Source organism: Macrobrachium rosenbergii, chromosome 40 (assembly GCF_040412425.1).
Source record: "Macrobrachium rosenbergii isolate ZJJX-2024 chromosome 40, ASM4041242v1, whole genome shotgun sequence".
Lineage (NCBI taxonomy): Eukaryota > Metazoa > Arthropoda > Malacostraca > Decapoda > Palaemonidae > Macrobrachium > Macrobrachium rosenbergii.
Genome location: NC_089780.1, coordinates 13126456 through 13141663, shown reverse-complemented (window position 1 = coordinate 13141663; position 15208 = coordinate 13126456). Strand labels below are relative to the sequence as shown.

General features: G+C 36.4%; 1 protein-coding gene across 4 annotated transcripts in view; it reads left to right on the top strand.

Moving 5' to 3' along the window:
- sol (small optic lobes) overlaps window positions 1-15208 on the top strand; it is a 32139-nt gene that overhangs the window by 12692 nt on the left and 4239 nt on the right. For all 4 annotated transcript variants that reach the window (XM_067083129.1, XM_067083126.1, XM_067083127.1 and 1 more), the window contains exons 5-13: window positions 318-504; window positions 1876-1988; window positions 3166-3399; window positions 3804-3961; window positions 5879-6076; window positions 6386-6550; window positions 9462-9658; window positions 12592-12773; window positions 14025-14167. In XM_067083129.1, coding sequence (XP_066939230.1) covers window positions 318-504; window positions 1876-1988; window positions 3166-3399; window positions 3804-3961; window positions 5879-6076; window positions 6386-6550; window positions 9462-9658; window positions 12592-12773; window positions 14025-14167 — 1577 coding nt within the window. The remainder of the gene's footprint in view (window positions 1-317; window positions 505-1875; window positions 1989-3165; window positions 3400-3803; window positions 3962-5878; window positions 6077-6385; window positions 6551-9461; window positions 9659-12591; window positions 12774-14024; window positions 14168-15208) is intronic.

The window sequence follows — 15208 nt, the reverse complement described above, 5'->3', positions numbered from 1 at the left end:
CCATAAGGCACACGTGCATTTCTGTCCTTAAGACCGTGAATTAGGCTGAGCCTTTCAATATCAGTGAATTTATTATTAAGCTTTGGGAGTTTTCCTTTGGTATTTTATGAAAATACTTGCAACATTGTATGTTAAGAGGGTATTGCATTATTTAGGAAAAATATGCAAATGGTTTGAGAGCTTATCAGTAAATTAGTTCTAAAGAAATTTTGATATGGATTTGGTTTTGTATTCTAATTAGGTACTTAATTTTATTTAGATAAAGTGCTTATGTCATTGCCTGGCTACAATTTAACTGTTTTATTTACTCTTTGCAGAATCAACATCCATTTGTGGATGATTCCTTCCCACCAGTGCCGAAATCCCTCTTTTATAGTTCATCGGAAAAGAAAGAATCGCGGGTAACGCAGTGGCTGAGGCCTCATGAAATTGTGGCCGATAATGATAATCGTAACATTAAGTGGGCTGTTTTTAGAATGCCTTTACCTTCTGATATTTCTCAAGGTAAGAACTGACACTTCAGGTTGGATTGCAGTGCATATTTCTCCCCTTGTGTGTTGTGCTCTTGTGTGACGGTTCAGTTTATTTTCACATTCCTTTATTTTTTATTATATGTATTTTGTGGTTCTGTCTCTGTTCATCATTGTTTTGTTTTGTAAAAAGTGCTTAGCTGTGGAACTTATGCTTTGTGAAGTAGCTCTTTGGAAGAAATATTGTTAAAGGAAATTTCTTGTAAACGTAAATCCGTTCCATCTGATGTTCAGTAATGGTGTTTTTAGTTAATATTGTTGTTAGTCTTCATATGTAATGTGATTTATATCTGAAAATATCAGTACGCTGAAAAGTAAAGTAGCTGCTTGTCATAAGATTTTAGTTAGGTGTTATGTGAATCTGCTCTTGAGTAAAACTAGAACACAAATCCATACCTCATTTGAGTTTGTATTGGTAACTGTGCCTAATGATTCTGAATATCTTATAGTACTTTACATCAACTTTACTTCCATGCTTATGAACTTACCTTTGCCTCTGGACTCACATTTGTTCTTGCAAACTGTACAGCTAAAAAATATTGTAAAGAAACTTTAGCTTTAAAGAACCCAACTAAAAAATAAATATTAAAACAACATTAACATAAAAATTGGCTTGTTCAGTAAGAAAAGGCTTATCCTTAGGTAAGGTGCAGCTCCATTTAGTATCAAGGGTGAAACGGAAAAAATGGGATAAAAAATAATTATGTAATTGGTATAAATAGTTTGTTAAAATTGGTAGTTTGTAGTTTACATTCACATTTATTATATTACCTGTTTAAAGAAAGCATGAGAGAGTGGGTCCCTCCGTAGGGAAGATTAATCTCTCTCTCTCCCATTAATGACAGTTTATTTTAATTGTTTGTAAGTGAAGATGCATTAGTGTTAATGATTTCATAGTATTTGCCTAACTTAAAATGGTATTTGTCTAACAATTGTTTCATAGGCCAGTAGGGCATACGGTAGCCTAATAGAAAACTTTGATATATGCAGCACTCCTAGCCTCTTAATTTGGATCTTTGAAGCTGTAGTGTATCAAGTTTTTAAATTTATGTATTTTTGTCCTTTAACTCACTGTTTGTGTACCAAAAAAGCTTGTGTAAAAGGTTTTTTATTATTGATAATTTTTGAGAAAAATGGTTAGTTCAGTGAAGACTTTTTTTTTTTTTTTTTTTTTTAGACTTATTAGTGCTATATGTTGTAAAATCTGTAAGGGTTGGTCTCCATTAAAAATTCATGAATTCTGCTAGTTGTCATTTATATTGAACTCCATCATGTTTGAAGCATTCATTGCAAATACTCACTTTGTCAGATTTTCAAGAAATTTCAATCTTATTTTTTTATTCAGGTGTTTTAGGAAACTGTTGGTTGCTTAGTGCCTTGGCAGTGTTGGCTGAAAGAGAAGATTTAGTCAAGAAAATCATGGTTACTCGTGACTTTTGCCCAGAAGGTGTATATCAGGTAAGCTGAAATTTCAAGCTCTAATGATTTAATGTGATAGTGCTTTTGCTCTGAATTTAACCTGTGGGGTTTACAATTACAGGTAATCACAAAAAAAATCTACAATTCTTTCTCCCGCCATTATTTTTCAAACATTTGAGTCCCTCACTTTGCTATTTTTTCCAGGGAGTAGCATAATTTTTTAATACAGATCAGTGGGAACTGAGAATTGATGAGTAACAACTTTATGCTGTGCTGATAAAAAACCTTATCCAGATGTTTTCAGATCAGGACAGCTCTTTTATGTTGATTGTAACCTGCTGGGTAAAGAGATTATATGGGGGTTCTTGCAAAAGAGTTGAGAGTAATATTTATTTTAATTGAGAAAAATCAGTTGCAAATTATAATAATTGTAGGTAGAGCATAAGTTTTGGGAAAAATGATATCTGAGCAAATTTTCTCTTTTGATGATAATGATTTACATCACAAAAAATTAAGTAACATGAAACAGTTTTTTCATATGAATCCATCATTTTAATTAAGGCCTCATTTCTGGTATCAGGTTTCCCCAGACACCTACTTACCTATGTCTTGCAGACAGAAGATGAACAGCTAAATGTGAATGTTTGTGCATTGCATGATAGACCCATCAGTAGGTACTATGCTTTCCTTATGAAGTGCATAGTTTGGATGGATGAAAAACATTGAGACCAAGAGGATAAGACTTGGCCATTCCACAAATAATTGATGGATTTATGAAAAGTCTTTGTTATAAAAGCAGTTTGTTTCATCACAAACCTTTCAGTCATTATGAGTATGAATTGCAAATTCAGAGGGTAGTTGAGTTGTTTAGAGTTTGAAATTTCTTGTGAGGGTCCAAACGATCTAGCAGAGCACTTAAGAATCTTACAAGATTGGTATCAAGGCTCAAGGAGTTGAGGGTGACTTGAGAGAATGTCCAGTTAAAGGAGATGCTGTATTTGGAATTAGCAAAAAGGAGTCCCGGAATTGGCGTCTCAGAAAATTGATTGTGTTCGGGAACATAAGTTGCTAAAACAGCCAGTAGACAGGCAGATTGTGTTTACTAGATTTTTTTTTCACTCTGTTGCATATTGAATTTTGGATATTTGTGTATGATTTGTTAAATTTTATGTGATTCATGATGTGTTTAGTTCTCATCAATCCTTTATTCATGCAGGTGCGTCTTTGCAAAGCTGGGCGTTGGGTGACGGTGCTTGTGGATGATTTGTTACCCTGTGATCGTCGTGGGCACCTGGTTTATTCACAAGCAAAGAGACGGCAGTTGTGGGTACCCTTAATAGAAAAAGCTGTGGCCAAAGTACATGGGTGTTACGAAGCTCTAGTGTCAGGCCGTGCTATAGAGGGATTAGCAACACTTACTGGTGCACCATGTGAAAGCTTACCGCTGCAGGTATGCTGTACCTTATGACTTTTTTTATATGTGATTAATTACTAGTTTTTATTATCATCATTTCGCAGCAGAGGTCTTGTAGTGAATGGGAAGGACTTGGAGCTTTCTGTGATTTCCCAAGAATCTTGGGGAGGGTTATCAGGTCCCAGTTTGATAGTTTGTACCTCACTATGTGACTCCAGCTCCTTAGTTTTATGAAGACTATACGTAAATTTGCAGTCTTGGAAAGTGAAGCCAGAGTCCATTCTCTGATTCTGCCACCAACTCATTTTGGTAAAGGACATGATTTGGATGAGATATGTAAATGATATTTTAACTTTCTGGGATCTAGTTGGGGTTATTTTAGAGAGTGGTTTTATTTAGCTCATAATTTTGATTTTGACCCTAATTTCCTTTTGTTTCAGGCCTCCTCTAGCCCTCATGAAGATGATATTGATGAGGATCTCATTTGGGCGCAGTTACTGAGCTCCCGTTCAGCAGGGTTTCTAATGGGAGCTTCTTGTGGTGGTGGTAACATGAAGGTTGTTGATGAGGAATACAAAGCTCAAGGTCTCCGGCCAAGGTAAATTCCTTGGGTGAAATATTGGTGAAATTTGAAACTTGATCAGTTACAGGTCACATCTCTGTTAATTTTTGTTTTTTGTGCAACTTCTAATACCTTGCAGCAACAAAGATTGTCTTTATTTAAGTAACTTACCCCGTAATTACTTCCATGTGGTTTTCTACTCAACGGCAGCTTGAATTTTCGAAATTCACTGCAATACTCTACTTCTTCCGTCCGAATCAATGACTAGACCCCGCCAACTTTCTGGGAAGGAGAGGAACAACCCTTGAAAAGTGTTTCAATTTGTTTTCTGTTATCCTAGAACTCACACAGTTGTAGGAATGCAGCTTGGTTTTTTGGAATTGTCTTGTTAGCTTCCCATTTCGGTGAGGTATTCTGAATTGTTTACCCTTGGCACTAGTTTTTTGTTGTTTAACAACTGATTTTGACTTCTAACTGATTTTGTTATTTTATTATTGTTTGTGACTTTTGTATTGACCAGCTTTTCTCTTAGCGAGATTTGCCGATCGGTGTTTGAATAGCTCAGTAGTTCCTTATGAGAATCACTGTTAGGCTGTTTTTTTCCATAATGTTCTCTGGGAATATTTTCACAGTGAGTATTAACCTTTGTAACTTTTTGTCTAGTTTTTGATTATGTCAGACTCTTGCTCATCCAGTTTTCAGTTTTGCAGCAAAGGCTGCAATACCAGGTTAACAAAAGCTTCATATGACACTCATACCTTTTGTTCTTGCAGAGGTCAGGTCTGTTCAGTTAATCTGACGTGACGAGAGTGTAGGTTGGGATGAGATGTGGAGGAACTTAGCTTCTCATCTCTCTAAGCTAGAAAGAGGAAAGCGGCCGTTAGAGCCGGTAGTAAAAGTTTAGATAGTAGCTCAACTCCCAAACCGGTGAGTATGGATGTCCCCATTGTTACATCTTCTGTTTCTAATGTGTCTTTTGTGCCAAGCCCTCCTGCTCCTCCCTCATCTGGCTCCTGCACTCCCGAACCAGGCTGCGACAGAAGGCCACTGGAGAGATGTCTCAGATGTCCACTGTCTCTCCTCGAGCCCAGGAACTCTCAGCCCAGATTTGAGGCGCCAGTGGCATTTCTTGAAAAGTCTCGCCCTTAAAGAGGCATTCTTCTGCCCTGGAGCAATCTCCCAACCCAAGCAAAAGGCTTAAAGAGCCTCCCAGAGCCCCCAAGCATCTAGCAGCTTCTGGGATAGCCCCAAGTGGCTACCTTCGGCTCAACTATCTCCTGACTGCCAGTATCTGGTGCCCAGGCTCCATTCATCTTCATAGCACCCAATAGTGCTCTAGCATCGTTTGGCATCCAAACTTCTGTTGTTCCACAAGTGCCCAGTAGTGCCCAAGCACCCGTCGGCTGGGCGCCCAGTTCCACTTGTCCGCTCAGCTCCAACTCGGCCAATTCTCTCTCATCAAGTCTCTTCATTTGCAGACAGGGAGTTTGACCCTTCTCTGGAACCAATTCAGCACTAGCTGAATAGTATTATAGATCTTTTGAAGAGACCTATTCCATCGAAGACTCCCTCCAACCCTTCGGCTTTGCAATTGTGGGATTCACCGATGTAATTACGGGGTAAGTTACTTAAATAGAAATGACATTTTTATAAAATAGTTTTATTTATACTTAACAAATAATTACGAGTGAAGCCGCCTGGCCTCCCGTCACATGGACATTATAGCAAAAAACAAATGGAAACACTTTTCAAGGGTTGTTCCTCTCCTTCCCAGAAAATGGGCAGGGCCTAGTTACCGACTTGGATGGAAGAAGTAGAGTATTGTCCCGAACTTCGAAAATTCAAACTGCCATTGAGTAGAAAACTGCTGCGATGTAATTACTTGGTAAGCATAAATAAAATTTTTATTTTATTATAAAATGTCATTTTTACACCATATTACTTTATTCCCAGACATGCATACTCTGTATTAGATGTACAAGATATTGGTGGATTCCGGCTGCTGCGTCTCCGCAACCCGTGGGGCCACTACTCGTGGAGAGGAGATTGGTGTGATGAATCTCCTCTATGGACGCCTGAACTGAGAGAGAAACTCATTCCCCATGGAGCTGATGATGGTGTCTTTTGGATATCATTCCAAGATGTATTAAAGTATGACTCGCACACATTTTTATGCAGAGTATTTGAATTAATCAGTATTTCCCTTTAATTGGTGTAGAGTGCTCATTTGTAATACATTATTTTTTCATCTTCAAAACAGAGATTACTAAGTATCTTGCATTGTAATTCTTAGTCTAGTATTGGTAAATTGTATATGATGATGTAACCAGTATATGAAAGTATAAGTGATTCTTTCTGTTTGAAAGTATATTAACTTTTACAGTTTTTGATAGCAAGTAAATGCTCTTCAGTTATTATTTATGCAAATCCTAATAATACTAAAGATTAGAATATTTTTAGGTACTTCGACTGCATAGACATATGCAAGGTTCACAGCAACTGGTCTGAAGTGCGAGTGACGGGTTCACTGCCATCAATGGCTGATCGCCAGGCCCTTACTCCAACGTTTATTACGGTTCTTGAGCCGACAGAAGTGGAGTTTTCGCTCTTTCAGGAAGGCCACAGGTAATTTGAACGTTTATTACTATATGATCGTACCTAGTTGCTAGCCATAATATTACAGGTAATTTTGACCAAGGTTCCTTTAGAATTGATAATTTTAGTGCATTGTAGTTTATCATTCATTGGTACGGGTTACCGTGCCTAGCTGTAAAATTAGTTGCGTACTTTTGTATTTTGCCAAGTTCTTTCATGCGTTTACTTTTAAACACACACACACACACACTGGCTTAATTATTGTTTTGTTCTTTAGCTCGTAACTTTATATACCATAGATGCCATGGTTCTTGCAGTGTTTAGACATCATGGCAAATTCATGGTCCTGATTTAAGATTGAAAGATTGTGCAGAAATATGTAATAAGTGTAAGGGTTGTCAAGGGCTTGTGGAAAAATTTGTCAGAATGTATATTATCCTCTTTTGAAGTATACAGTATTTTGAATGCTATCAACTTTGGGCTTGGTTTCAGTTCTGAACTTTTATTATGCATCTTGACTCAGCTGTCAACTTATTAAACACCAGATGTTCATTTTAAGATGGGATGGATGTCTTAAAAAGGGATAAAAGAATACCTTGGCTAACTGGTACTACAGTGTCAGTGTTAATTTAAATGTTACAGGTAAGATAGATTATTGTATATTGATTGGATGTCTGGACAAAAAGTACAACAATGGTTACTTTAGAGGAGCACACAGGTGACCATCACAGATTTGGAAGGTCTTGATAATTGGATGATTAAGTTAGGGATGTTTACTAATCCTAAATAAGAAAACTCTCCCTAAGTAGTCTGATTTGTTTAACTGTAATTCTGTTTGGTAACATTTCTGCATTTTTGATTTTGCATGTGCGTAGAGGGTTGCTAATTTAATGTTTTTCTTTCTGCCTTTTGTTCTTGTTTGGGTGTGTCCACACTACAATAAAACATCATAAATGCATTGGCAACTTACTGCTTACTTATCATAAACAGGTTTAAAAACAAGTCAGCAGCTGTAAGTGAAGAATGAATCTTCAGCAAATGCTGGATAATTGTATGAAGCAATGGTTAGCACTACCAATAAGTTTTTACTTGTATTCATCATGGTTGCAATATGTGTCCAGTAAGTTGCTGACATGTGTTTGATATGTTTTTATGCAGTGTGGATGCACCCAGAGTATTTCTCAACATCTTTGAATTTTATTTTTGATATGCTGTACACTAACATTGCTTCAGTCTAGCTTCATATTGATCCTTTAAGTTTTTTGTCAGTGAGAGGTTTTGAAACACCATAAGAAAATAGTAATTTGTTTTGATGTTGCATTTTCACAGTAGAAGATTACCCAGTAGTGTCTTAATAGATGATTGTCTGATAAAGCAGCCAAAGGAATCATAAAACCCTGTACTGCTTCAGTCATTACCCTCTACCGTGCTAAGTAGAGCCAGTCAAGTTCTGTAATTGTTGCAGTTAAGGGACCCTTAATCCAGTGAACTCCGTTGTTCTGTTGATTGCAAACTTTCTTATCTTTTGGTGAAGTAAGAAGTTGTCTGTTTTGATCATCAGGGGTTATAAGGCAACCCTTTCACAAGTCTTCAACCTTTACGAGCTAGCTAGTTTTCCAGTCAAGCTAAAAATATTTATCCAGCACTTTGATGATTGTCTAAACGTCTTCATGGAATCTTTCCATGGCCTTGAAGACGTCTTTCCAACTCTTCTTGCAAGCCATTGCAAGATTGCCTGCATTCTGTATCTCCCCCTGAAGACTATTTTTCTGTTGTTTGCATCTTTGAGATGTATAGGCAAGATTCTTGTTCTTTCCGGGAGTCACACTCGCTAAAGGTTGTACTTCAATGGGTTAGTCATTTGCATTTGACTTTGTAGCAGAGACCTAAACTCCAATCATCCTGGACTGTTTCACATAACATATTGTCACCCTTTTCCTTGTTTCATTACTCAAGGAGAACTGAAAACTCTACAGGTCAAGGCAAGAAATGGGCAGGTCATCCACGGATCTTGTTGTAATGTGGCACATGACAAAGCAGTGCGGCCAAGAGTTCTAGTTTATGAGATGAGAGCCCTCTGTGCTTTATTATTATTAGCTTTATTTTAGGTGAAGATAGTCTGCCTGGCATTGTCAGACAACCTTTGCAAAGTTTTACCTGAAGTATTTGGCTCACAATTGGTTTTGCATATTTGTTTAGACCAGTAGTCAAAGACTCAAGGTTTGCTATTGGTAGAGTGTTATGGGGATCAACTTCATCCTCCCCTTAACTCGGTCTCTTCTCATCCATTCATTGTTGTCATTTTAGACATGTGAACTTCATGAGTTTTTAGCTTCCAAGTTTCATATGAATACATACTAAGTTCTTTCACTTCCTGAATCACTTAACACCTCTACTAATACAAGCACCTTGCTGTACTCTTCGAGGCCTTTGTGCTTACTAATAAGACTAAGTCATTACTCTTTGACATTCAGCAGCTTGATCTTTCTGCCTTACTTGCAATTTGGGCACAAATGAGTGATTAGGTTTTGATGAAATAAGTTGCATTTCGTATAGAACAGAATATTTTTCTCTCTAACCCTTCTCTCATATAGTGATTTCTCTCCTCCCATCCCTACTGATCTTGTAGCCACATTTCTTGACTACAGAAAAATTAAAGTAGGTGATTGATGGGTACCTGAGGTTCCAGATGGTGCATGCAATGCATTGTGCATCCATTGATCTTTTGCATGCAAGGCAAAGGTTATAGTGTCTGGGGACATTTCAAAAACAGCAAGTATGGGAATATATGAATGATGGGTTCACATGGAAAAACTAGTTTTGTTTTTATAAAAAAAAAAAATCAGTATTTTTAATTTATTATTGAACAGTCTGTAAAACTCTCTTTACTTTTTCATATTGGTGTATAACTAATCTTATAAATACCTGATGTCTTTTTCAGAAATTCTGAAAACTCCCAGAGATCTCCTTTGGACTTGTGTGTAGTTCTGTTTCGTACAAATGCTACTGCTGCTCCTACTGTAGGGGCACTAGTAAAACATTCAAAGCGACAAGTGCGGGGTTTTGTTGGGTGCCATGCAATGCTTGAACCTGGAGCATACATGGCAGTATGCCTAGCATTTAACCACTGGCATACAGGTGAGTTATGTAAATCAAACTGCATGGTGTTGTTTAGAGGTATGATCTGCATAGAGTTTGACTAATCTGATCTGTCTGTCTGTATTGAGTTACAAGATACTGAGTGCATCTACAGCATGCCAAACAGTAATTTGAATACATAAATATATATCTATCAGTATAAACCCTTTGAAAGTCCATCAAAAAATGCTATTTGATTTTTACACTTCAGCTGAGTAATAGTGTTTTCTGTCTTCACTGTAGAGGGAAGAGGAAAGGGCAAAATGCTTTGTTGAGATAAAACCATTAATTAATTTTGTCTGAGTTGGTTATCGTGTTTGCTATAATTTTACGTGTTAAGAATGAGTCACACCAGGATCTATAACTTCCATGTTACAGATTATTAAATTTCCTCGTCTTATTTTCTTTTGTGATAAAGGAAGAAACTATATTGGAATATCGGCTACAAAATGTAAGAAAAGAACAAGGCTGGAAGTAGATCCAGTGTTACAGAAAAGGAACGAAGATAGGATGTCTGATGAGATATAAATTTTTTGTAGATTCTATCATATGAGCTTTTAAAAACAAATAATGCCCCATGTTCGTTAGGTGGTCAAGACTTATAATGCACAAGATATTCCATAATGTATTTGTTTATTACAAATGCATTAATCATGAATTGCAAAAGCTCTCCAGTGTCGCCAATTTGCTAAATCCTGGAAACATGCCCAGGCCACACTGCTGTTTCACCAGGATTCAGAATCATTTTGCATTATGTCTTGTTCATTTTCATGTGTTTTGTGATTTTCTTTTGTCTTGTTTAAGTTTCTTCATTTATTTGTCTTGTTAATACTTGTTCTTTATTCCATTTGAGATATATTTTTACCAGAGTCATGCACTGTATTCAGTGGTAATATTAATATTTAATTCTGTGAATGTAGCTTTTATTTTTACATACTGACTTTGTCTTGCCATTCTCTTAAATGGGTTTCCTTTTGTCATCAGTTTTCTGTTTTCAGCCCTCTTTGCTGTGGTTTGGCCTTTTGACATTTTTAACATTAGGTTGATGTTTCATTATTATTGCTAGTTGGTGGGTCATTGTTATTGCTCATATTGTCTTGTTTCATTTTCTCTTTTGGTGAGTTATGTCTGTCCTCCTCCCATCTTCATACTATTCATGGTAGAGGTTACCACAGAAGAAAGATGCCTAGTGGGAAAACGGGGCTTTGTCTGGGCATGCACATTGGGTCCTTTGTCTTTCAGGGTTTATCAGGTCGGTGGGGCTGGAGAGCAGTAGTAAGGAATAATATAGATCATAATTTTTTGGGTTAGTAAGAGTTTTTACGTTATAAACACATTGCATTCTAACCAGCTCATTCATGACTGGTTCTGTGGTTGCTTTGAGCAAATTGCTTGGTGTTTTGAATGACCCGGAGCTTTTCCATTTTTCATTTATCCCAAGGGCTCTCCTGACTGCTTCAGATGGCTAAATTTGTATTGGCCCTTCTTATGTCAATACCCTCAAATTTATATTTATTTCCTTCATGTATTTTCAAAATTCTGTGTGCGGGGCTTCATTGTTTACTCATTTCATCTTAATGTCTTCATTTGCATCTTATATACTGACATTGTTGCATCATTCCCATCTAACCTTATCCCCTTATACAGTTTGCTATCCTGGAAGTTTTCTGTCTCACCTCTGCTAGTTCAAGATTCTGATTTTATTATACTCAAAGTCTTCTTTGGCTTTACAAAGTTTTCATAACTATTTGAACTTTATAGTTTTGTCAAATATTTTTTTTATTGAACCAGGTCTTAGTATATAACTCCTGATATCTTAACTAGAGATATTGTGTTTTATCATGTTAAGACTTAAAGTGAAAGATTAAAAAATCAAAAGTATTCCATAACATCAATCAGCACACTAATTGTACCATTTGAGTATCAGGTTGCTTGACCATGCTTAATTTCTTGCTTGAAATGTGTAAAAGGTTTTGCAACTTTGTGTATGTGTGTATAATTTTAATGATTAGCTGCTGTGGAGATAAACCTAGCTTTATATTGTGAAAATGTAGGTACAATACCTGAATAAATCACAATCCTGTATCAGTATAGAAATCTATTTCAAGACAATACACTCTTACTTAACTATTTATCAAATTAGAGGTCCTTCTGACAAGACAATAAAGTAGATAAGGAATTACCTAGTTAGGAAATATTTTGTATTGACTTCCATGTGTTTACCTGAGTTTAGCAATAATGTAGACTTCATTACTGTTTTGATATTAACTGAAGTCATATGACCGTATTTGTTGATATCACCAAAGGTGTTAATGCACTTTTAATTATTTTAGAGATGTTAATAATTTTTGGTTTTCTGCAGGCTATTATATCATTGTTGAGGTAGTATTCGAGAAAGGTTATACCAGTACTGAAATGTAATTAAAGTGAATCAGAATTTTTAAAAATTTAGCATAATCTCATTGATTTAAATTTGCAGTGCTATACAGACAACACCCTACTTACAAATGAGCTACATTCCGGACGGCCGTTTGTATGTTGAATTGTTTTTAGTTGGTCACTATTTTCATGCATATATACCTACTTAAGTACAGTGTGATATAAAATCGATACCGTACTGTAAGTTTTTCATCCTAAAACACAATACACTTCATACATTACTGTATGTACAGAATAGGCGCTCAAAACAAAATCTGAACTTAAGGGTGGCAAAGGGGAGCTCTGTGAACACAATTTTAATTTGCGATCCTGTTTGTTTGTATCTAAATGTTTGTAAGGTGAATGTTCAAAAGTAGGGTGATGTCTGTACTTAATGTTACTGTGCTGCTGTGCTTCTACACATAATCAAAAAATGATTTTCCTTTTCTTTCTTGATAGTAAACCGTAGAAATAGAGCTGCTTTCTTAGCCACATCTTATGCTTCTGCTTGGTAGGTTTGGACATTTCTGATGGGTATCCGGGGTACGTCCTGGCTATACACAGTAGTAAAAGGGTAGCGGTGGAACAGATCACAGCTCCCTCATCCCTTCTGGCCGATGCACTCATCAATCTCTGCTTAGCTAAGGGACAAAGGCATGAGGGCCGACAAGGCATGACTGTATACTACCTCACAAAGGTAAGAAAGACTTCCTGTCTTTAGACTTATTCTTTGGTTTTGTCTTGAACAGTTATGTAATGCACTATTTCAGTGTAGGTTTCAGTTGGTATGTATATAATTAGTCTTCGAAATTCATGAGTGTGCATCACTTCTTTCCTTCAATAGTTTGCACTTGTTTTCATTATTTTAAAGTAGAAGTTTGCTGTGTACATATCCAGTTCAGCACTATTTTAAACTTTTGTTGTGGAGAAATAGTTGGAAACTGAAAGTTATAGAGGACAGTTGGTTTTATGTTGTGCCACAAACTGATTTGACATCAAAGCCTGCAGATCCATATTGCAGTTTTTTAATTTCTACAACTAACTCAAGGAAAACAAAATAATTCATATGAATCGAACATTAATTTAACCGCAAAAAATATGGCAGATAAGCAGTAAGGAAACATGAGAGTAATTTATAATACAAGTGACTGTCACTGTATGATAAGCTGATAAAAGATAAGTCAGTTATATGATACAGTATTCAGTTTTCCCTACCCATAGCTGTTATGCAGTCCCCTCTGACCACTTCTCCAGTCTGCTGTTTTTTCTGAATTATATTGTCAAGTACTCTAATTTTTGTATCGTGCGTATCTTAATTTATGATACCTAATTGTGGTATTAAATATGGAACACTAACTTTGAATATAGTTTTGGTGAAGTTTTACATATCCATTCACGACTGTAAATGTGCCTAATGATTATTTTCCTTGTTTTATCTAATGTTTATATTATTACTCGTGTTTTTAAAATGAATTATAGGTTGACCCTAATCTAAAGGTGTTTTTCATCAGTAAAAGGTTTAGAATAATGGTAAAATTATTAATAAGACAAACAAACCAATGGATGGACAGTAATCATCATAAGATTTGCTGGTCTGAGTTGAGAGAAAATATGATGACATCAGTGTAGCATCTGCTTAAAAAGAGTTTTTTGTTGAAAAAATGTGTAATTTCACATATGAAAATAAGAAAGGTAAGAAGCTTTTATAAAATCCTTTATAATTTCTTATTTCCCTGAACACTGAACACACACACACACACACACACACACTCTCTCTGGTTCTTTTCTCTCTCTCTCTCTCTCTCTCTCTCTCTCTCTCTCTCTCTCTCTCTCTCTCTCTCTCTCTCTCTCTCTCATGTTTATTACAGATGATACAGATTATAGATTATCAAAATTAGCAGTTTGAAGGTTCCTTTGTTTTAGTAGTTAATTGGCTTTTATTCTTCAGGGATGGGCCGGACTCGTTGTCATGGTCGAAAATCGTCATCCAGATAAGTGTATCCAAGTGATGTGTGATTGCCGTGAAAGCTACAACGTTGTTTCTACACGGGCCCAGTTAAAGACTGTAGATTCTGTACCTCCTTTGCACAGGTTAGAAAATGTTTCCTTAAGCTGTAAGTCCTATGTGATATGCAGTACAGGTATTAACATTGCAGTTGTTTTATGATAAGTTATCATGAAATACAGCAGAATGTTGTTGGTAAAGGATAATCTTTACACCTTAATCCTAGCAAGGTAACAGTGCATCTGAAATATGATACTGGAATGGCTGGCCTTACCCAAAAGCAGTATAAAGAGACCCTGACAAGCTATAGTAGTTAATTAAACTGCCTTTCCCTCCACAAGAGAGAAGAAAATAAACTAGTTCTTTCTTAATTATGGTTGCTGAGATATGTATCCCTGGCGTCTTGATCACAAAATTTTGGGCAGGTGATAGTCCCATGGGAGACCAGTAGCTAAAATGAGAAACTTTGCCTCATCCCTGCTGAGGCATGAAGCTCACTGGTATGCTTTGAGGAGGCAAGGGCCAGTAAAGAAAATGTGTTCTAATTCAATTCAGGAGCCATCTGCCAGAAGTTCGTAAGGAAGCCAGGCAAGGTAGCCTAAAACCAAAGACAAGTCCCAACTCAGATGTTTAATTGTAGATGTGAAGATTGACTGAGCAAGGTAACAAAAAGGGTTTGAAATGTTCAATCATTGCCTGAATCCACACAGGGAAAAATGAAGTGATTCTTGTAGACTGTGAAAACATCAAGCATTTGGCTGCTTCAGGAGACTCTTCCAAGTGGGAAGAACTATAGGGTTGTCCACAATAAAGTAAAGTCTGGGATGTTTGGAAACCATTTCTTCTCTGTATCAGATTATAGCATGCTATTTATGGGCATATTTTTTGCTGTATATGCCACTTGTATTTCTTTATTTTGCAGCTTTTGAGTATTTGGTACTTTGTTTTTCTACTATAAGTAGTCTGTCTCAGCAAGTTGTCATATTGTCTTGGTAACAAACATCTTTTTATTATAAGGTTAGGTTTTAATGAGATTACTTCGAGAAAAATATTTTAGCAAGGTAATAAGGACTTTGTGCAAAATTTTGTTATATTTGTCTACCATTAGTAGGCTGAAATACTGTAGT